Source organism: Mytilus edulis, chromosome 1 (genome assembly GCF_963676685.1).
Source record: "Mytilus edulis chromosome 1, xbMytEdul2.2, whole genome shotgun sequence".
Taxonomy (NCBI): Eukaryota; Metazoa; Mollusca; class Bivalvia; order Mytilida; family Mytilidae; genus Mytilus; species Mytilus edulis.
This window is the reverse complement of record NC_092344.1, coordinates 56405981-56430834: the sequence shown is the minus strand read 5'-3', so window position 1 is coordinate 56430834 and position 24854 is coordinate 56405981. Positions and strand designations below refer to the sequence as shown.

Here is a 24854-nt window from a genome sequence, read left to right as displayed (position 1 = left end):
CTGTGACCATCCATTTGATTATACAAATGAATCGACACTCCTTAGACTCAATATGATAATGCGCGCCGTCAAACGTATACAAGGAGAGCATAATTCAAAACCACGTCTTCCTATTACTTTTCAGGTACTTGGGAGAATTTGCAATTCTCTTAGAGCAGGTGTTTTCTCTACCTTTACTGATTGTATGTTAGAAACGGCCTGTACAGTAGCCTTTTTTGGATTTCTTAGATGTGGTGAATTTACAGTTTCAAAACATTTTGATTCTACTGTAAATCTAAGTGTAACGGATGTTGAGATTCTCGATTCTTATGCTATTTTACACCTTAAAACCTCAAAAACAGATCCTTTTCGTAAAGGTGTCAGTATACAGCTTCACAAATCTGATCATACCATTTGTCCTTTCTCTGCTGTCCAAAAGTATATTGCAATCAGGAAGGGTAGAGAAGCATCTTTTTGTTTTTCAGATCCATTGTTTGTCAAAGAGAATGGTAACGCTTTAGACCGGGACTTTTTCATCAGAAGTCTAAGACATGTACTAGATATTTGTGGGTACAACTCAAGCTTATACAATGGTCATTCCTTTAGAATTGGTGCCAGTACATCGGCAGGATCCGTTAATATTCAAGATCATCTTATCAAAACACTTGGTCGGTGGACATCAGACAGTTATTGTCGTTATATTCGTATTTCCAATGACACTATTCGAAAAGCACAGAAGTCTTTGACATTGTCTAAAAATACCTGAGTGATATTTGATATGTGGACATTATCGAACTTGAATGGATTACCAAGGACAATGAACTTTAATGTGAACTTGTTGACCATTACAGAACTTTTATGCGAATTACTATACTTGTTATGAAGTATTCAGCCATACGAAGAGTTGCTGTTTTGTCTTGCGATACACTTGGACTTATATTTGTACATTATCGTTTAGCAGAAGAACAATGTATTTTAACTTTAAGTCTTATCTATATAGTGACAATTATTTGAATTCGAATTTACCGATTTCATAGAATATTCAGCCGTTCGAAGAGTTGCTGTTTTCACCTGATACAAGTTGGATTTATATTTCACTGTGTTTACAGAACTTGTGTCATTGAGTTTTTAGCCAAAAAACGCGTATTTCAATGTAGAGCCTGCTTGGAATGTGAAAAGAAACACATGTGAACCTTATAATTTTCTTAATATTCAGCCATGTGACGAGTTGCTGTTTTATTTTTCTAGATACATTCAAACTTTACAGTTATGTGTTGTGCATCATATTTGTATATATTCATTTTGTTTCTCTCTCTCTCTCTCTCTAATACTTTTTCAGCACATGCGACTTGAAGGCTCCCTTTATACCCCCTTTTGATTTCCACCTCACTTAAAATCTTACCACTTGGGGGATTTCTCAGCTCATATATATTTTTTTTATAATTTTTCATATAATCTGAGCAATGGCCATTCATTGCATTTTTTATCACTGGTCAGTCTTTTAAATGACAATTTTTTATCCCCCAAGTTCTATCAACTTACAACTCACATTTCATTAGTTATACTACAGTTGATAGGACAAGTCACGTCGAATTTCCTGTCAACCACTGTTTCGCAAGCATCAATAGTTCGCGCAAACTACGCTTTACAACAGCTCAGGATTCAGGGAATTCGACGGGAAAATATTTTCATAATTAGCAAAAATATTTTCAAAATTAGCTGAGATGATTTCCCAAGGGCAATACCTATATAATTTTATTTTTTGTAATAAATTTATATATCTTTTATATTTGTCAGTTTTTCTCTGTTGAAATCTATTCGTTTCAGTCAGGCATTTTGTCTCTGTTATAGCACCACCAGCCACTTAATTACAGACTTGGTACAGGTCATTAAGGTCAATTACAAGTGTATACCAGTTGTAACCTACAGACGGTAATCAATGAGTCCTTAACTATGTCACAACTTAGTTATTTATAGTATACCTTCATGGAGAAACTGTGTGGTATAAATGTTAAATTATTTGAATATATAGCATATAATTTGGTTTATAATTGTTTCGACAGCTGCATTTTATTGCTCGTTTGAGAAGTTCTTCTCTTAATGATCCATAACGACTTTCGGGTGATTGTTTTTGTTTCTGTGTCTCGTCGAGAATTTTATAGCTTAGCAGTCAGATAGCGGTCAGACCATAGGCGTTAAAATAATCATTATTGAAATTATTTTGATAGATAACGCTGTCTTCTTCTTTTGATCAGTTTCGTTAGCAGTTCTTGTCTTACCAAAAATAATCCCTCCAACCTGCCCCTGACAGCCAGCCTTCATTCCGCATGTGACGGGGAGATCTCAGCTACGTAGCAATACCTCTGCAATGCCATTCATTGCATTTTTTATCACTGGTCAGTCTTTTAAATGACAATTTTTTATCCCCCAAGTTCTATCAACTTACAACTCACATTTCATTAGTTATACTACAGTTGATAGGACAAGTCACGTCGAATTTCCTGTCAACCACTGTTTCGCAAGCATCAATAGTTCGCGCAAACTACGCTTTACAACAGCTCAGGATTCAGGGAATTCGACGGGAAAATATTTTCATAATTAGCAAAAATATTTTCAAAATTAGCTGAGATGATTTCCCAAGGGCAATACCTATATAATTTTATTTTTTGTAATAAATTTATATATCTTTTATATTTGTCAGTTTTTCTCTGTTGAAATGTATTCGTTTCAGTCAGGCATTTTGTCTCTGTTATAGCACCACCAGCCACTTAATTACAGACTTGGTACAGGTCATTAAGGTCAATTACAAGTGTATACCAGTTGTAACCTACAGACGGTAATCAATGAGTCCTTAACTATGTCACAACTTAGTTATTTATAGTATACCTTCATGGAGAAACTGTGTGGTATAAATGTTCCTTATGTCGTAGCTACAATACCCTTCCCTTTTCACGAATGCGACCTACCGAATTAGACTATTTACCGGATTTGTAATCATATAAGCAACACGACGGGTTCCACATGTGGAGCAGGAACTGCCTACCCTTTTGGAGCACCTGAGATCACCCAGAGTTTTTGGTTGGGTTCGTATTGCTTAGTCTTAAATTTTCTACGTGGTTTCTTTTGTACTATTATTTGTCTGTTTGTCTTTTTTATTTTTAGCCATGGTGTTGTCAGTTTATTTTCGATCTATGAGTTTGACTATCCCGCTGGTATCTTTCGTCCCTCTTATGCTTGTAGTTGAACATATAAAAAATTCACTCAACTTTGTAATTTTTTTTAACCTCTATCAGATTCGTAAAGTTGGCATAACTACATTTATCTACAGTAATTCCCAAATAACACCTTACAAAACTTACAAGGATCGACACGATAATATGATAGTCCTGTGCCCATTGATATTAAGGAGGACACCAGAGATACCATAAAAAGTCAACTCTTAGTACCATATGCATTCTGGAAGTCAGTGGTAATTAAGAAATTTATTGGTGAAATACTGCCTAGAAGCTTTGTATTGATAGCTGATTACATTTATTTACATTTTACTGTTAAAAATTAAAAATTGTATTCAAACTATTCTAAAAAAGCAAATGCATGACTGTACCTTTAATGAATATCCATATCCAAATTAGAATGATACATGAATACGCAGTAATCCTGCAAAAAAAAATGTGTAACATGCAAAATCTTTGTGTTTACATTTGTTGGTAACCATGTACTTTTAGGGCGATAAAATATAAGAAAAATCCAAATTAATGACAACGCTGTATCTGGTTAATTATAGCAACTTAATAATTTTAATGGGATGTGAGGGTATGTGATGGGGGCTTACATGGGCAGAATAATATAAAGAATAAGGAAAAATGAACAATAAAAAAAGAATTAAGAGAAATTTGGACAACAACAAAAATAAAAATTAGAGAAAATTACCAAAACATAAAGAATAGAAAGATTAATGAGGTGCTAAAATGTTAAGAATCAATCGGGAAAAAGAAGATATATAATAAAATCTCCCGTGTCAATTTGGGTACGTGAGCTAAGAATAAATTATCGGCGTGTATCAAAGTTTAACTTGTTGATAAAAAGATAAAATTGAGAATGGAAATGGGGAATGTGCCAAAGAGACAACAACCCGACCATAGAAAAAAAACAACAGCAGAAGGTCACCAACAGGTCTTCAATGTAACGAAAAATTCCCGCACCCGGAGACGTCCTTCAACTGGCCCCTACACAAATATATACTAGTTCAGTGATAATGAACGCCATACTAATTTCCAAATTGTACACAAGAAACTAGAATTAAAATAATACAAGACTAACAAAGGCCAGAGGCTCCTGACTTGGGACAGGCGCAAAAATGCGGCGGGGTTAAACATGTTTGTGAGATCTCAACCCTCCCCCTATACCTCTAGCCAATGTAGACAAGTAAACGCATAACAATACGCAGACTACTCTATATTTATAATAGAGGACAGTTATAAATCATCATCTTTCTTGTTTTTTTCTTTCAGCAAAATTATGCTTTGAAAAATCACATATAAGTAATACGGAGGCCGGGAAGGGACATGTTATATCATTTTTTAATCCGTTCCTAATCCGTGGGATTATACATATAACATGTCCCTTCCCGGGCTCCGTATATAAGAGATATTAATGGTTTAAAAATTATATTTCTATTCTTTTCTTCAGTTAACTCATTCTTTTGAAAATAAATATTTGGCTACAGATAACATAAAATTGATAGAATTTGAATGTTACTAATAATCAAGCAGGCATTTTTCTTTATACCTTATCAAGTAAATTCGACACCGTTTGTGGTACAAACGTGGGAATAACAAAATCTGTGATATTTTCCTGTTCGTTTTCTTAAACATTTCGTGCAATCAAGGTCATTTATATGTCTGAGGATTCAGTTTTATAGAGACCATAAATTTATCTTGCGAAAAGGGATAAGAGTACGATACACGATGCTTTATTGGTAGTAGATACATTAGATACATTTTAAAGATACAGAGAAAAATACTGTACAATCCTGCCATGTGAATGAATTTGTCATATTTTGAGAGCTTATTCCCGTGGTCTCTATTTTTAGTTATTTTTATGACTAAAAATAAGAAGTTGTATAACGAGAAGATAATTTTGACGTTAACATCTTTATAAAATGCAAATTAAACATGATGAAACAAATATCTTTTGGTGTAAAAATCTTGCCCCATATCTTAATATTTCTGACAGTAAGGCTTTTTCAGCAATACACGATGTACGAGCCAATGTATGTTAGTATTTTGTCAACAAGTCGTTTTCCTGGAAACTTCCACATAGTCGTTCTTTAAAAGATTTAAAAAATGTAAAATTGTCTACTCATTCATGTTTTAGATTCTTGAATATATTATTTCAATCTCGTTGGGCTCTTTTTTCTCGCTAAAAAATGAAACAATGTCTGAAAAAACTTTGACCTTTGCAATTTCTAGTGGTGTCAAACCATCTGAATTGCAGATGTTTGTATCACAGCCTGCATTTAACAACAATTGAACTGCTCAACAAATACCCATATCACATGCACAGAAAAGAGGTGTTTGCTTATTGACATTACATAAGTTTATATCACATCCGCTTTGAATTAGAGTTTGTACTATCTCGATGGAGTCACTACGCACAGCTATATGTAGAGGAGAAAGAAAGTCCATGAATATTTACAGTATCTATATTGCATTTTTTTCAATATCAAACGTTCTACATTGTCTTTATTCCCATGTGTACATGCTATAGCATACAGAGTTTATATCTTCCAATTGATTCGATATGCCCGGGCTTGTATTTCCTATCATGATTACCTTGATAGGGTATTGCTGCTCACAAGGAAGCTATTAAACCAAGAGTTCCAAATGGTGAAGATGAAAAAATCTCTTCGTAAATTTTACGGACGCCATCACGAGTTGGTTGACCGTTTTCGAATAACTGTTTCACAGATGATATCAGATATGTTCCTTATGTCGTAGCTACAATACCCTTCCCTTTTCACGAATGCGACCTACCGAATTAGACTATTTACCGGATTTGTAATAATATAAGCAACACGACGGGTTCCACATGTGGAGCAGGAACTGCCTACCCTTTCGGAGCACCTGAGATCACCCAAGTTTTTGGTTGGGTTCGTATTGCTTAGTCTTAAATTTTCTACGTGGTTTCTTTTGTACTATTATTTGTCTGTTTGTCTTTTTTATTTTTAGCCATGGTGTTGTCAGTTTATTTTTGATCTATGAGTTTGACTATCCCGCTGGTATCTTTCGTCCCTCTTAAGCTTGTAGTTGAACATATAAAAAATTCACTCAACTTTGTAATTTTTTTTAACCTCTATCAGATTCGTAAAGTTGGCATAACTACATTTATCTACAGTAATTCCCAAATAACACCTTACAAAACTTACAAGGATCGACACGATAATATGATAGTCCTGTGCCCATTGATATTAAGGAGGACACCAGAGATACCATAAAAAGTCAACTCTTAGTACCATATGCATTCTGGAAGTCAGTGGTAATTAAGAAATTTATTGGTGAAATATTGCCTAGAAGCTTTGTATTGATAGCTGATTACATTTATATACATTTTACTGTTAAAAATTAAAAATTGTATTCAAACTATTCTAAAAAAGCAAATGCATGACTGTACCTTTAATGAATATCCATATCCAAATTAGAATGATAAATGAATACGCAGTAATCCTGCAAAAAAAAATTGTAACATGCAACATCTTTGTGTTTACATTTGTTGGTAACCATGTACTTTTAGGGCGATAAAATATAAGAAAAATCCAAATTAATGACAACGCTGTATCTGGTTAATTATAGCAACTTAATAATTCTAATGGGATGTGAGGGTATAGATGGGGGCTTACATGGGCAAAATAATATAAAGAATAAGGAAAAATGAACAATAAAAAAAGAATTAAGAGGAAATTGGACAACAACAAAAATAAAAATTAGAGAAAAATACAACAAAATAAAGAATAGAGAGATTAATGAGGTGCTAAAATCTTAAGAATAAATCGGAAAAAGAAGATATATGATAAAATCTCCCGTGTCAATTTGGGTACGTGAGTTAAGAATAAATTATCGGCGTGTACCAAAGTTTAACTTGTTGATAAAAAGAGACTACTCTATATTTCTAATGGAGGATAGTTATAAATCATCATCTTTCTTGGTTTTTTTTCTTTCAGCAAAATTATGCTTTGAAAAATCACATATAAGTAATACGGAAGCCGGGAAGGGACATGTTATATAATTTTTTAATCCGTTCCAAATCCATGGGATTATACATATAATATGTCTCTTATCGGGCTCCATATATAAGAGATATTAATGTTTAAAAATTATATTTTTATTCTTTTCTTCAGTAAACTCATTCTTTTGAAAAAATAAATATTTGGCTACAGATAACATAAAATTGATAGAATTTGAATGTTACTAATAACCAAACAGACGTTTTTCTTCATACCTTATCAAGTAAATTCGACACCGTTTGTGGTACAAACGTGGGAATAACAAAATCTGTGATATTTTCCTATTCGTTTTCTTAAACATTTCGTGCAATCAAGGTCATTTATATGACTGAGGATTCAGTTTTATATAGACCATAATTTTATCTTGCGAAAAGGCATAAGAGTACGATACACGATGCTTTATTGGACGTAGATACTGTAGCGCGCAAGGGGTTTTGATGATAGAGGGTATCAATGACCACCAAAATCTCCAAACACTATTAGACCATGAAACTATTCCAGAACTGACCAAAAGCACCACTGACCAATTAATTGATGAACACCGAAAAATAATATAATCTAGGTCTGCTGTCTATATAAGTCTATGTTAATAAAAATGGATACGTTTCAAGTTTCAATACTTTATTTCAACATTTTGCTAAGGCAGAATGTTCATTCAAAAATTCAATATATTACTCAATTTGACAAACATTAAAATGCTAGATTGACTGTACCAGAGCTATTTCATGAGCTATCTTAAATAAAATATTTAGTTTTTCTCCAGATGCACAGATACTGAGATCACAATACATATATATACATGTAAATATATTAAGGTACAGTTTGCTAAGGTGTTTGGTCACTAAAAGGGGTAATTTTTAATAACATTTATACTGGAGACATTACCAGTAACGTATATTTGAAGTCTTTACAAATAATGAAAGTCCAAAATAGAGGACAAGGGTACTAGAAATTTACTAGTAACGGGTCACAAAATAACCTATAAGCAAACTGTACAGGTTATTATAACTATACTTATAATAATAAAGGTGTATCTGAGTATTTCCCTAAGTGTTTAGAATCTAAACACATACGATGTAATGTTTAACCAGTTTACACTGTCAATCTTCTATGTATAGAAAACCTAAATAAATAATAATCTTTCTGACTCTGAATCTTTATTTATTTGTTCTAAAGTTTAAATTTTACAGGACTCTGTTAAACAACTTTTCTAAAAGTTTTTATTACTTTTCTAAATAATTGTTCCTTGCCGTGAACGTGAATTTAAACATTTTTATAATTTCCAAATAGAATATCTAAATTTAGTAAAGCATTGTTATTAATGCACTTTTCATTTAAAAGTTCCAAAAAGGAATAAAATAACGTTTCCTATAAGAGATAAACGTTAACGTTAAATATTTTCTATATAAAATAACTGGTCTTACTTTTCTTTGGAATAAATTTGACAGAGTCCTTCCTTATGCCAAAATGGGAAAAGTGACGTAGAAGTAGCGTTTTCGGGCCCTTTTTATACTACCCGCGCCGCACATTTCACCCCTTTTAGGTCAACTGTGCATTTGCAGATCGATAACCAATCAAATCATCTGCACAAGTACACCGTTGACCTTACGAGAGTTCAAATGTGCGCTAGTGTGCTACAGTGCTACTGACACAGCAGAATCGAACATTTGATTATTAAAACATATTTTAAAATAAGTTTCACATATATATTCTTGTATGTACATAAAAATGGTATATTGTACAAAGTTATTTTAATAAAAGAATAAAAATAAAGAATTTTAGTTTTCCCAGCCAATCGAATCGCAGACCGTACTTGTTAACAATGGCGGATTGCGAGGATGGCAGAAGTTGCACACGATGTTTGACAGATTAAGCCGTAATTTACAACTTCTCACTGATCTTATATGAATTCTGAAAGTCAATTCGACTTCAGGAAAATACTTGTATAAGTAATTTTAGCTGACATGGCCCAATTATTACTAAAAGTCCGTGTGAATGAACGTCTTCTGCAACTTTTACAACGAGGGAAAATCTCAAAATATATAGACGGCCTGAAAAACATATTTCAGGTAAAACTACATCAATATTCTAAAAGCATACTCTGACTACTATAGTTATACACAGTTATTATACCCAGAAAGTCTTAGAAGCAATATGTGAGAGCCCCAAGCTATAAATAGAAATTGTTGAACATGTTCAAAACATAAACAAAAAAAATGTCAACAATGAAACTTCAGAAACATTACAGAATCTCATATGTAAACAATTATAAGATATTTATAAAGCCAATTTTGTTTTGGCCAGCGGTCTAGACCACAGTATATAACTCTTGTCATAAAACAGCATTACACCTACAAATAAAATACTCTTTGTTGTTTACAAAAACAAAAGAGGGGAGGGGTGTTCTTACCAAAAATAAAGAGGGTGGGGGTACCTTGCTACATTTTATCCCCCCTTTTGAAATTTCGTGTCCTCACAAATTCGACAAAATCATTTAATTGTCAGTTACAGCTCGGAATTTATGCTTCAAACATGATTTATTTACCTATTCTACCTTAGCAAAAATATGAAACTTTAACAATAACAGATTCAATAAATAATTAAATACAGTCAATTTCACACAATCTTTCATTCTTCTTAAAAATTTATCAAATAAATTATCCTCTCCTTATTGCTCATCATATATGCTTATGCTTCAATCATGATCACTCAAACATATTATATATATCTATTTAAATTTTCTTCACAGTTCACCCAAGAGAAAATTTATATCAACAATTGAAATAAAAAAACAGTTAACCAACAATGGTAAGCATTTTCTTCCTGATACACATATTTTAATAATAATTAATTCACACACATTATCCTTGACTCCTTTAATTAGTCTAAATTCTAATTAAAAATTTGAACACATATTTGAACACAACATGGCTGAGCTAAATATTATCCTTTTGTCATCTCGACAAAAACTATGAGCAAACCTTCTACACTGTTTCAAAAATCCACCCTTCTATTCCCCAGGACAATTTTTGAGTTTGTACTGATTCGACATTAAAAAAATCAATTTAAGCAACTGTCAGAAAATACTGACCCTAACAATTATTTTAATAACATGATACTTCGACAAACCGTATCAACAGTGAATCAGTGGCTACTGATGACAGTAGATGTTTTAAATACTGTAAAACTAGATCTACAGTTAAATAGAAATGGTTATTATCCCTACATTAAAATTGATTTGTTTATAAAAACAGTTTTATATATTGGAATTTATATAAAGTATATAATATTAATATTTGTAGGCACCAGGGAAAGGAAAGACCACACTCCAAACAGACCTCAGAGACTCAGACCCCAAAAATTAAAGTTGGAAAACAAATTCAAAGTAGCCAAAGGGAGATAAATCTCAAAAGGTATTAATTTTTAGAAATTACTGATCATTATCTGTTCAAAATATTTCTCATTATTAAAAAAAATCATTTTTTTTTTATTTTTACTTATCAAAAAAAAAACATACTTAATACATTCTAATTAAAACAAAATTTACAATGAAAGTACCTTTAACAAAAGTTTAATTCCTCCAGGGTGTCTGCGGTCTCTGGCTCCTGCTGTATGTATTTCCGTAAGGTCTTCTTCTTCCAAATCTGGTAAAACCGTCGTCACTCTTCAAGCCCCGTATTTCCTCTCCCTGCTGCCTAACCACGCTCCTCAAGCCCTGTATCTGTGCTGACATGGTGGTCACGAGGTTGGTAAGGTTACGGAGCTGGTCCTGAACCTTACCCACCTCGACCGTCAATCCACAATTACCTGTGCTTATAATCTCTTGTAGGTTCTCCAGGTGATGGCAAGTAGAACTGGAAGAACTGGACGAACTAGAAGAAGATTCCTTTGGCAGACTTGGGCTTCTACTCTGTTGTGTCAGGGGGATGTGGTCCCACTCACTGGCAGGGTGGGTGAGGTCTATCTCCAGCGGAATAGCTGTTGGCAACAGTTGCTGCAGGATATCTTCGTCATCCTGTCTTTCTCGCAGCATTACTTCTCTGACTGGGGTGGCTAAAGAGGGAGTGGAGACGAGTGGTGAGGTTGGTTGTGATCGGAGGAAACTAAAGCTTGAATCCAAATCGGAATCCGTCAATAATTGGGTGGAGGCCTGCTCCAGGACCTCCTGTACAACTTCCATAGGTTCAGGAACTGGACCATACGGTTGGCACTCGACTGGAACTGTGAAATCTTGCGGAGAAGGCAACTGCCCAAATCTGAAGTCTGGCAGAATTGAGGATGATTCTGATGAGGCCAGATCAGCATCGGACTCTGGTGGACCATAGGTAGGTTCATAAGGTCTTATGACAGTCAAATCCAACGAAGAGGTGCTTCCCCCAGATGAACAGCAAATTGGATCTTGTTGGGTGCCTTTGGTACTCATCAATTTATAGTCTTCCTCCGGCCTTGGTTGATAGGGTTGCTCACTCTTGCGGAAGTAAAAATTATCCCCCTCAAAAGTCCTGGCAGCCATAGCCTCTTCCCTCTGTTTTATATGATGTTGGTGGAAGGCAGGATGAGCCTTCAACTGACTCTCCTTGGTGGTTTTGTATCCACATAGCAAGCAGTAATATGGAACCTGTGTTATTTCTACATGTTTGAGTAAAATGTGGATTATGACTCTGAATCTTGGGCCCTGGTATGGGTGCTCCTCTGGACACCGAAGACATACTGTAGCCCTTCTAACGGCCTTGTTGCTATCATAACTGTAAGTACTCATCTGAAAATAACACAGGACCTTAGCAACTTGTCTAATTATATTCTTATTAAGATAAAAAAAATCTCAACTTTGCTCATCTGGAGATAACAATTTACTGTTTCATTAGCTAGAAACTTTGACTTAATTTCCTATTTATTTATATAAAATTTTATTTGTAGATCAAAATATCCACAAACCATAAATTGGAAAAGAAAGCTGACAATGTATATGCAGCCAATACACAGCCATACTGATGCTGCAGTGAATAGGGAGTTAATCAAACAGTTTACAAAAGGGAGATAATCAAACATTTTACAAAAGGGAGATAATCATCTAACAGTACAATGAATTATTCATCATTTGTCAAAAAAAAAAATTTTCAACAATTATCTATCTGATATTATTAGCTTATGTTAATTATCAATTGCATTTCACTGATTCATTAAACATTTATGCTTCTTAAAAAAAACATTCTTAAGTTTACAAACAAATTGTTAACTAATTAATTTTTATTTATATACAATCAATATGTACACAAATTTAACTTTTACTGATAATGTGAACAAATATTTTTCAGCTCATCAGAACAACATTTGGCACAGTCAATCTACTCAAATATTTAAAAAAAAAAACAGTATATATAAGGTAAATCAGAAACACCTCAAATCTTTTTATTTTCAACTTTTCTCATCCATTTAGGAATATTTTCCCCCCGATAGGGCTTTAACTTGTCATGATTGACAACTTTACAAGTTCCAGTGCTATCCAACTGGATTTTATAGTTTAAGTCGTTTAATTTTCTAGTTATCAGACAGGGTCCCATATAAAGAGGCTGCAGCTTTGGACTTATGCCTTCTTTTCTGGTCCCATGAAGGTACCAAACCTTGTCAAAATTTTGGTATATAACCAAATTGACTTTATTGTCGTAATAATTTTTACGTCTTTGGGCATTGTTTGCCAAATGTTTTCTTGCCACAATATGGGCTTTTTCTAGTCTGCCTTTTGAGTTATGAACAAACTCTCCAGGTGTCAAAATGTCATTGCTAACACATTGACTGGTCCCGAGGGTAACCTCTAATGGGAGTCTAATCTCCCTGCCCAACATCAGCAGATTTGGTGTAAGGCCAGTTGACTCATTTGGAGTTGATCGATAAGCCCCTGCTAAACATCCAAGATTAAGGTCCCAGTCTGTTTGTTCCCCACATAGATAGGACTTAATCATGGCCAGTAGACTACGATTGAATCTTTCAATTTGTCCATTACCCTTAGGGTTTCTAACACTAGTCCTAGTTTTCCTTATTTCTAATAAGGAACATAGTTCTTTAAAAATGTCACTTTCAAAATTCCGACCTTGGTCAGAATGCAAGGACAAAGGACAGCCATAGCGACAAATAACCTCATTAAGAATAAAATATGCACAGGTAGCTGCTGTCTGATCGGGAATGGGGAATATTTCCACCCATTTTGTAAAATGGTCTGAAATCGCCAATACATATCTGTTATCTCTGTATATCCCAGTATATCAGTGGCTAGCCTATCCAAAGGCCCACCTGTTAGCATGCTCCCTAAAGGAGCCCTGGCATGTTTTACTGGAGGTTTTATAGCCTCACAAACATCACATTTGGAAATCCAAATTGAAATGTCTTCCTTCATTTCAAACCAGAAAAATCTCTGAGCTAATTTTTCTTTAGTCTTTTTCTGTCCTAAATGTCCAGATGTAATTGAATTATGCATCTGCATGAGGACTTCATCTTTCATTTTACAAGGGGTCATGAATTGAAGATGATGACCACTGCCATCCCGTTTTAAAAATTCCTTAAATAATAAACCATCTTTGATTTGAAGGGAGTCCCATAAATGCCAATAATGTCTGGTGGCTGGACTATACCGTTCCAACTCTTTCCAGGAAGGTCTTTCACCTTCTGTTTTCCATTTTAGTATGGGTCCTATATTACTATCAGACTCTTGAAAATGCTTTAATTGCATTATGGTATAACCAGACTTCCAAACAGTCCAAGTATGTTCTTGTTCTGATTGGTGTCTGGTTTTTACAGAATTTAAATTCTGTAAACTTTTAACTTTTTCTAAATTTGGGGAATTTTTCATGGAACACGCCATGTCAAGAGCTCTTTTTGTGCATTTTGCACATGGACCACATTTTAAATATTCCATGTTATCGGTCTCGGGACAATCACAATCACGGGGGTTGCTACATCTTGACATGGCATCAGCATTACCATGTTTGGGACCAGGTCTATATTCTACTCTAAAATCAAAGGGAGATAATATCTCCACCCAACGAGCTTTTCTACCCTTGGGTTCTTTCAGACTGAAAAGCCAAATTAAAGCTTGGTGATCAGTTCGAACAGTAAAACTTCTACCCAACAAATATTGTCGGTAATATTCTATAAAATATCTAACTGCTAATAATTCTTTATCAGTTATACAATAATTGCGTTCAGCTTTGTTAAGGGTTCTACTACCATATGCTATAACTCTAGCCTGGCCATCTTGAATTTGGCTTAATACTGCACCAATGGATACATCACTGGCGTCAGTATCTAATATGAAGTCCCCTTTGTCTAAAGGAAAAACCATTATATCTGGACTAATAAATGATTGCTTAAGGCTATCAAATGCCTTTTGACTTTCAACTGTCCAAATAAATTTATTGGATTTCATGGTCAATTCTGTAAGGGGTTTCACCATCAAAGAAAAATCTTTAATAAATCTTCTATAATAACTACCCATTCCCAATATTTTACGAACTTCGGTTACATTTTGTGGAGTTGGCCATGCTAATATTTTAGCAACATTGTCTGGATTAGGTTGTACCCCTTCCCCAGATACTACATGACCTAGAAAGGTTACTTTAGTTTTGAAAATTTGACATTTCTCTGGTTTTAATTTTAAACCAGCGTCAGATATTCTTGTTAGTACCACATCTAGTCTTTTTAGATGCTGTTCAAAATTTGAACCAAAAACAATTATATCGTCCAAGTAAATCAGACATGTTTGCCATTGCAAACCATTCAAAACTAACTCCATAAGCCTTTGACAAGTGGAAGGACCATTGCACAGACCCATGGGAAGAGTTTTATACTCATATAAACCATATTTAGTCACAAAAGCTGTTTTTGGAATGTCATCTTTCTTAACTGGAATTTGATGAAATCCACTGGTCAAATCAAACGTACTGAACAGAGTTGAGCCACTTAGAGTGTCCAAACAGTCTTGTATACGTGGCAACGGAAAATTATCCCGTTTTGTTAGTTTATTTACGTTGCGAAAATCTGCACATAGGCGCAGCTTGCCAGACTTCTTGACCACAAGAACGAGAGGACTGGCCAAGGACTGTATGACCTCTGTATAATACCTTGACCTAACATCTGATCTATTAATTTTTTTTCATCATTTGCAAATGCCATTGGCACCCTGCGTGGCGGTTGCCTTACTGGTTTAGCATCACCAGTATCTATACTATGTTCTGTTAACTGGGTGAGACCTAAGTCTGTTTCATTCGTTGAAAACTCGTTTGAAAATTGAGTCAAAAGCCTTGCAATATCTGCACATTCATTTTCTGAACGGCCCTTTATGGCATCAATATACATGCCATGTAAATGATCTGGGACTATCCCACTTTTCCCCCCATCAGCAGTTCCCTTTTTGGTTATATTTCTAATAATACCAGTATTAGTTTCCCACTGAACAGGTTGAGCATCAGCCAGCTTGATGCGCCGGACTGAAGAAAAATTTGTAATTTCTTCTTTGTCCTCACATTCGACCAATACTTTAGTCTCAGTGATTAACTTTTCAGCTTCACCAATTACAGTATCTTGATGCAGCTCAAATTGCTGATCAAACGGATTCATAACTCTTACAATACAAGTAACATCTTTTTCTAAATTAACAATAGTAGGGGCCATAATAATAGGAAATTTCTGTAAAATATCAGCATTAGATTCTAATACAAAATCTTGGGACTGGGAACTTTGATCTATTTCCAATCGATCAATAAAAACATCTATTAACATTTCACTACGGGGAGGTATAGTAAAATTATCTGCTACCCTGACTTTTCTCACTTTTTCAGGTAAGCCAATTTGTTTGCAAGGAATGGAGGCACCCCCCAGCAGCATAATTCCATCGCTTAATCTAAGATTAGCAGGACCACAATCTGCCTTCATTAGTATATCCAGACCTAATAAGGCTTCATCTTCAATATTAGCTACTACTAATTCAATATTAAAATCTAATTCCTTTAATTTAACATTAAACATGGCTTTCCCCAGCTCATCTAAAGGTTTGCCATCAGCGCTGGCCAGCATATTAGAACTTTTCAAAATGGGTCTTTTGGACTTTGGAATTTGTTGGAAAGCTTGTTTCGACAATACTGTTCGAGCAGCTCCTGTATCCACCGTAAAATTTACCCCATAGCCCTGTACTTGACCCTTAACATAAACTCCATCACTACGGAGTACTTGACGTCCAACAATCTGTGGATTGATCAAGTCTTGTTCCTTACTGTCGTCACAGTAGGTACTAGGATTTTTCTTCTCATCATGAGAAGTAACAAGTTCATCTTTTGAACCATTTTTATTAACTTCAATAACCTCCGAATTTTGGCTGCTGTGTGATACATCACCCTTCCCTACATTCAAAGATTGACCTTTTCCCCAAAAATGATGGGTCAGCTCCTGGTCATTAGAGTTGACCCTTTCTAGTTTAAAGCAAAATCAGGGAAAGGTCCATTATTCCCGAATTTTGTACCAGATGTCCCTGGGGTATTATCCCTGGGTTTACTGTCAGACCAATTCTGACCATTTGGCTTTTGATCTGGTTGTCTTTTATGGTTGCTAAAACAATTTCGGGCATAATGTCCTGGTTGACCACAGTGAAAACACAGGAATTGTCTATCACCCTGAGGGTGTTGACCTGAGACGCTGTCTCTGGGACCATTAAAATTATTTGGTTTTCTGTCTTTATAGCTTGTTCTATTAGAACTGGGACCAAATGATTTATTTCTTTGATAATTGCCTATATTTTGATTTTCTCCTTTCTTATTTTCTTCATACATTTGGTTGAACAATTTCTGTACTTGTTCCAACTGTGTTTTACCCAACCCCTCAACAGAAGAAGTCTCATTCTGTTCCTTTTTGCCATTTAATTTGCCTGTTTTCCAGTCAGGCTTCTTTGACTCATTTTTGAGTTGTCTTACTTGTTTCTTAAATTTCCCCCCAGATTGTTCTTCTTGAGGACTACTAGTAGTCTCAAGATAAGTTATAACATCATGTATAGCTTCCTCTATTGTACTCGGATCTTTATACAATTCTACATGAACCCTGGTTTTATGGTCTGAGAGACCCATCAAGAACCTTTGTAAAAGGTCTTCTTGCCTTATTTTTCTATCCCTATTAGTATAGGCTTTATCATATATGCGCTTAAGCTCAGCAGCATATGTTTCAGATGTCTCGCCTTGTTTTTGATTTCTCCTATTAAATAGGACCTTATAATTCTTTTTGGTTTCAAACACACCAAATCTATTTTGCATTTCTTTTGTTATTTTTCTATAACTAGACAAAGTTTTCTGAGGAAGTTGATCAAAAACAAAATCTCCTGCTGCCCCTTGGAGATGGGGAAGCAACTCCCTGAGTTTACTCTTTTCGTCCCATTTACCAAGACGTGCAACAGCCTCAAATCTGTTATACCAAACCTCCCATTTTTCTTTACCAGTATATGCGGGCAATTTCACATTTTGAGGAAAAGCAGATTTGGATTTAGATTTTGACCTATTTAACAAACTTGTACCTAAACTTTCATCATCAGATGAATCAGTACAACTGTCCTCAGAACTTGAGGTATTATCAGAGGGAGCATAGGATTTTGATCTTGACCTAGCTGACCTTATACTGCCTTTTTCATGGCTAGTTCTAGCATGTATGGCTCTGGTCTCTGATAACTTATGAGGGTCTGGAGGACTTTGGAAAAAGTTTCCTCTAAATGCAGCCTGAATAGCTGTAACAACTTGACTTGTCATATCTTGTATTGCCCCTTTTATAACCCCATAAAGCCCAGCAGTATCACCCTGGGGTTCAACATCTGTCTCATTAGCCGACAAATCAGGTTCATGAACAACTTGTTTCTTCCTAAGCAGTCTCTGACTTCTCCTAGGTCTTAAATCTACTGGAGGAGGCATATTTAACCGACTTATGCTAGGGGAGGGAAATAACTCTGCTCTAGGCAGAACAGGGGGCTGACCTTCGTCAGTCTCAGGTTCAGTGTCATCGGGTAAATTAAATTCTGTTTCACTTTCTAACATGTCAGTCTCAGTTTCATTTTCATCACAACCTATTTTAGGTAGAGCCTGAGCTCTCTTTTTCACCATCGTTTAAGTTCGTATCTCTGGATCCCCAAATAAAAATATAAGGATCCCACCGAGGATGCCAAAAATGTAGCGCGCAAGGGGTTTTGATGATAGAGGGTATCAATGACCACCAAAATCTCCAAACACTATTAGACCATGAAACTATTCCAGAACTGACCAAAAGCACCACTGACCAATTAATTGATGAACACCGAAAAATAATATAATCTAGGTCTGCTGTCTATATAAGTCTATGTTAATAAAAATGGATACGTTTCAAGTTTCAATACTTTATTTCAACATTTTGTTAAGGCAGAATGTTCATTCAAAAATTCAATATATTACTCAATTTGACAAACATTAAAATGCTAGATTGACTGTACCAGATCTATTTCATGAGCTATCTTAAATAAAATATTTAGTTTTTCTCCAGATGCACAGATACTGAGATCACAATACATATATATACATGTAAATATATTAAGGTACAGTTTGCTAAGGTGTTTGGTCACTAAAAGGGGTAATTTTTAATAACATTCATACTGGAGACATTACCAGTAACGTATATTTGAAGTCTTTACAAATAATGAAAGTCCAAAATAGAGGACAAGGGTACTAGAAATTTACTAGTAACGGGTCACAAAATAACCTATAAGCAAACTGTACAGGTTATTATAACTATACTTATAATAATAAAGGTGTATCTGAGTATTTCCCTAAGTGTTTAGAATCTAAACACATACGATGTAATGTTTAACCAGTTTACACTGTCAATCTTCTATGTATAGAAAACCTAAATAAATAATAATCTTTCTGACTCTGAATCTTTATTTATTTGTTCTAAAGTTTAAATTTTACAGGACTCTGTTAAACAACTTTTCTAAAAGTTTTTATTACTTTTCTAAATAATTGTTCCTTGCCGTGAACGTGAATTTAAACATTTTTATAATTTCCAAATAGAATATCTAAATTTAGTAAAGCATTGTTATTAATGCACTTTTCATTTAAAAGTTCCAAAAAGGAATAAAATAACGTTTCCTATAAGAGATAAACGTTAACGTTAAATATTTTCTATATAAAATAACTGGTCTTACTTTTCTTTGGAATAAATTTGACAGAGTCCTTCCTTATGCCAAAATGGGAAAAGTGACGTAGAAGTAGCGTTTTCGGGCCCTTTTTATACTACCCGCGCCGCACATTTCACCCCTTTTAGGTCAACTGTGCATTTGCAGATCGATAACCAATCAAATCATCTGCACAAGTACACCGTTGACCTTACGAGAGTTCAAATGTGCGCTAGTGTGCTACAGTGCTACTGACACAGCAGAATCGAACATTTGATTATTAAAACATATTTTAAAATAAGTTTCACATATATATTCTTGTATGTACATAAAAATGGTATATTGTACAAAGTTATTTTAATAAAAGAATAAAAATAAAGAATTTTAGTTTTCCCAGCCAATCGAATCGCAGACCGTACTTGTTAACAATGGCGGATTGCGAGGATGGCAGAAGTTGCACACGATGTTTGACAGATTAAGCCGTAATTTACAACTTCTCACTGATCTTATATGAATTCTGAAAGTCAATTCGACTTCAGGAAAATACTTGTATAAGTAATTTTAGCTGACATGGCCCAATTATTACTAAAAGTCCGTGTGAATGAACGTCTTCTGCAACTTTTACAACGAGGGAAAATCTCAAAATATATAGACGGCCTGAAAAACATATTTCAGGTAAAACTACATCAATATTCTAAAAGCATACTCTGACTACTATAGTTATACACAGTTATTATACCCAGAAAGTCTTAGAAGCAATATGTGAGAGCCCCAAGCTATAAATAGAAATTGTTGAACATGTTCAAAACATAAACAAAAAAAATGTCAACAATGAAACTTCAGAAACATTACAGAATCTCATATGTAAACAATTATAAGATATTTATAAAGCCAGTTTTGTTTTGGCCAGCGGTCTAGACCACAGTATATAACTCTTGTCATAAAACAGCATTACACCTACAAATAAAATACTCTTTGTTGTTTACAAAAACAAAAGAGGGGAGGGGTGTTCTTACCAAAAATAAAGAGGGTGGGGGTACCTTGCTACAATACATTAGATACATTTTAAAGATACAAGAGAAAAATAATGTTACAATCCTGCCATGTGAATGAATTTGTAATAATCTGAGAGCTTATTCCCATGGTCTCTATTTTTAGTTATTTTTATGACTAAAAATAAGAAGTTGTATAACGAGAAGATAATTTTGACGTTAACATCTTTATAAAATGCAAATTAAACATGATGAAGCAAATATCTTTTGTTGTAAAAATCTTGTCCCATATCTTAATATTTCTGACAGTAAGGCTTTTTCAGCAATACACGATGTACGAGCCAATGTATGTAAGTATTTTGTCAACAAGTCGTTTTCCTGGAAACTTCCACACAGTCGTTCTTTAAAAGATTTAAAAATGTAAAAATATCTACTAATTTATGTTTTAGATTCTTGAATATATTATTTCAATCTCGTTAGGCTTTTTTTTCTCGCTAAAAAATGAAACAATGTCTAAGAAACCATTGTCGTTTGCTATTTCAAGTGGTGTCAATCCATCCGAATTACTGATGTTTGTATCGCAGCCTCCATTTAACAGCAATTGAACTGCTGAACAAATACCCATCTCACATGCACAGAAAAGAGGTGTTTGCTTATTGGCATTACATAAGTTTATATCACATCCGTATTGAATTAGAGTTTGTACTATCTCGATGTAGTCACTACGCACAGCTATGTGTATAGGAGAAAGTCCATAAATATTGACAGTATCTATATTGCATTTTTTCAATATCAAACGTTCGACAATGTTTTTATTCCCATGTGTACATGCTATCGCCAAGGGAGTATCTTTATTATCGTCCAATTTATCAATATCGCAATGATTTGTGTTTAAAATAAAATCAACAATGTCTGACTGTCCTATTTTGCAGGCTATATGAAGTGAGGTTCTTCCATCAATATTAGAAATATTTACAGCGCAGCCATTAGTAATAAGCAATTCAATGCAAGGTTTTTGATAGTTTTCAATGGCCAAATTTAAAGGTGTTTGATTATCATTGTCGCAAACATTGATTTCACATTTGTTTGCAAGTAATAATTGTATTAATTCGGTATATCCCATTGTAGATGCAATATGTAACGCAGTCCTTCCATGAACATTTGCCGTGTTTATATCACACTCGTGTAATATTAAAAGATGTATTATTTCTGTATTACCTAGCTCACAACTTATCATGAGTGCGGTGTTATTGTCATTATCACAGTGATCGATTATACAGAAATCTGTATTCAAAAGAATTCTGACAATATCAGCATTTTCCTCTGAACAAGCTATATGCAAGGGACTTTTGCCTTCCACGTTACTGCTATTTATATCGCATTGACTTGCAACAAGCAGTTCTACACACTCCGTATTACCACTTCGACAAGCCAGAAACAGAGGTGTTTCTTCGAGATCGTTCACCCTATTCAAATCGCATTCTTCACTGCTTAGGATTACTTCTAGATAATCAATATTTCCTTCTTCACAAGCAAAATGTAACAATGTCCCGCCATCAGAAAACTGTACGTTAACATCAGCCTTATAATCGATTAACATTTTTGTAATATTTAACTTTTCCGAGAAATATGAATATACAATTGGCGTGATTTCTGCCTCACCCACCAAAACAGCTTCATTAATATTGATTGCATTTCCCGTTTTAAGCAATGCACTAATGATATCTTCCCGTGCGTCATCAATTGCTAGTATTAGAGGGCCATTTGAACTTGATAAAAACCCAAGGTCAATTTCATCGTCTTCAATATCTATTTCTGTGTCAAATAATACATTTGATAAAGCACCTTCTGCTTCTGACTTTGTGTCTAATGTTTGTTTTATGTTTACTTTTTTTAATCGTTCTTCTATAATAAATTTAGATAGCATGTCACAGTTGGCAAGTGCACTATATAACAATGTCCAAGTATTGCCTATGAATATGGAGAGTGTATCATTTTCTTTAGACAACAAATCTATTATTTTGCCTTGGTAATATGTCGTCTTTGCTATTCTATTGCAGGTGACGATACTAAAATTTCGATTTTCTATTTCTTTTATAATTCTTTGAAAGTACAGCTCCTCATTATCTTCATCAATCATAATTACAAAATCGTCATCCGTAAATTCGTTCAAAAATTCAAAACTCATTCGTTCAGAAATAAAATGGTTATTTCCATACTTCAGGATGGTTTTCAATAACCTTTTCCCAATGAAAAACGCAATAAAATCGAACACCTTATCGTGTATCGCTGAAACTGAAGATTCAGTTTCGTTAATGAATGTTCCCTTTAGTGTTTCTAGACTACGTAGAACGAAGAGTCTTGACGGCCTTTCTGACATTTCTAATTCTTCAAACACTTCATCAAATATTTCGTTAAATATGGTATTGCATCTATCTTCAAATAAGCTCTTTTTTAAATTGTTGTTAAACAGTACAAGTAAAGCAAGGCCAAAAAAGCACTCTTTATTTTCCAAAGCCATTCCATCTAATTCCGTTTCAAAAAAATCAAATGGATTTTTGAAGAAGTCCGGATTAAACGTATTTTCCGCTGATAGCTTGCATAAAAGGGGAAACATGTCTGTTTGAGATATTAAGTCTTCTCCTAATAACTCTAGACATTCCTCATTCAAATGACACAATCCAATTTTACGTTTCTCATCCACATCTAATACCAGTTCATCTGAGAGGAGATCACATTCCGTTATTTCAAATGCCTGTATAAGTTTTTGAAATTGCTTACATTTGCTTACATGTAGTCGGCATGTTGCAACAATACGTAGTGAATCCTTGGATAGCTTGACAAGTCGTGTAATGGAAGGTTTTAACCGTATCCAAGAACTGACTATACGATTGTCAATGGCAAATTTGCCGCATAAATCATCAACGATTACTATCTGTTTTCTTCCAGTTTTACAAAATTTCAAAATATCTGATGGCTCATTTATTGGTAAAATTTCATATCCCTTTATATTACGAAATAATAACGCGATGTTATAGGCTGTTGCACTTTTCCCCATACCTCCACTACCAGTGATTACAACGAATGATGTCTGCTTTACTGTTTCCAAAATAATTTTAACAGCAAATGTCGAAAAGAACTTTTTATTATCTTGTTCCCAGGTAGCAACTTCTAATAAAAGGTTATCTATATAAAAAAAAAAATATTTGAACTATTGTTTCAAAAAATATTAATGTCTTACTATTGTGTGGACGAAAAGCGAAAACAAATCCGGGTCAGAAACCAAAACCGAGGTTGACAGATCAACTATGAAAGAAAACAAAGGAATAACAGAAACAATGAGCTGCTACAAAAACAAACGTCAACATGCACAGAAATAGACTGTTGGTTACACCAGCCATATTCCTTACTTGGTACAGGGCTTATTAGGAAACAATAGTGGGTTGAACCTGTTTTTCGGTTAGCCAAATCTCCCGCTTAAATGACAATGTTAAAATACCGAGAAAACGACAACATTACGTGACAAGAATATAGTACAAATTTAATAAACGCATAAATACATTATACAATAGTAAAAAACATCATGTAAACCACAGAAAAACATTGACCACCACCTCCCATGAACTTACGACTGTACATCAGTACACAACGGTATAATATTGAATTGCACGAATATATCAACACCGCAAAAAAAAGGATGACTCGTGACATTTATTTTATCACAGGTAAATTTAAAAAAAACAGACTATCAAATTGGAATTGAGTTTGTAATAGTGTTACATGTGGAGCAGGATCTGCTTATCCTTCTGGAGCACCTGAGATCACCCCTAGTTTTTGGTGGGGTTCGTGTTGCTTATTCTTTAGTTTTATGTTACGTCATGTGTACTATTATTTGCCTGTTTGTCTTTATCATTTTAAGCCATTGCGTTGTCAGTTTATTTTCCATTTATGAGTTTGACGGTCCCTCTGGTATATTTCGTCCCTTTTTTACAAAAGAGTTTCAATTAAATAAAAACATTCAATATTTCCAATTTTCAGACATAATCTATTGGTTTGAAACAAATCAGGAGTTATTTGAATCGATAAGCCCCTAATTTATAAACCAAGGGTGTAAATTTGATAAAAATCTGGCAAGAACTGTATTTGATTAATATTTCCAAGGGATATAACTCTTTCAGAAAATAATTGATTGGCTCTGATTTTCACATTTTTTCCAAGACTTTTGTATAAACCTAGGATATAAGTTTTATAAAATCTGGCAAGACTTGTTCACGTGAGAGTGCTTATAAGACCAGACGGACACACAGCTGGACGAACGGACGATATTTCTATTTCCCTCACTACCCATCGCACGAGGACAATGAAGAGTTACTCTTCATTTACTTTATTGTGATTCCTATGTAAATTTTCATATCTCAGTCAAATATATATGAAA

At 34.3% G+C, this 24854-nt stretch overlaps 1 protein-coding gene across 1 annotated transcript in view; it reads right to left on the bottom strand.

Moving 5' to 3' along the window:
• Positions 1 to 20482: 20482 nt before the first annotated feature.
• The window catches only part of LOC139485220 (uncharacterized), a 59038-nt gene continuing 54666 nt past the window's right edge, over positions 20483 to 24854 (bottom strand). Inside the window, exon 5 of the mRNA XM_071269506.1 lies at positions 20483 to 23605. Coding sequence (XP_071125607.1) covers positions 20865 to 23605 — 2741 coding nt within the window. The 3' untranslated portion in view covers positions 20483 to 20864. The remainder of the gene's footprint in view (positions 23606 to 24854) is intronic.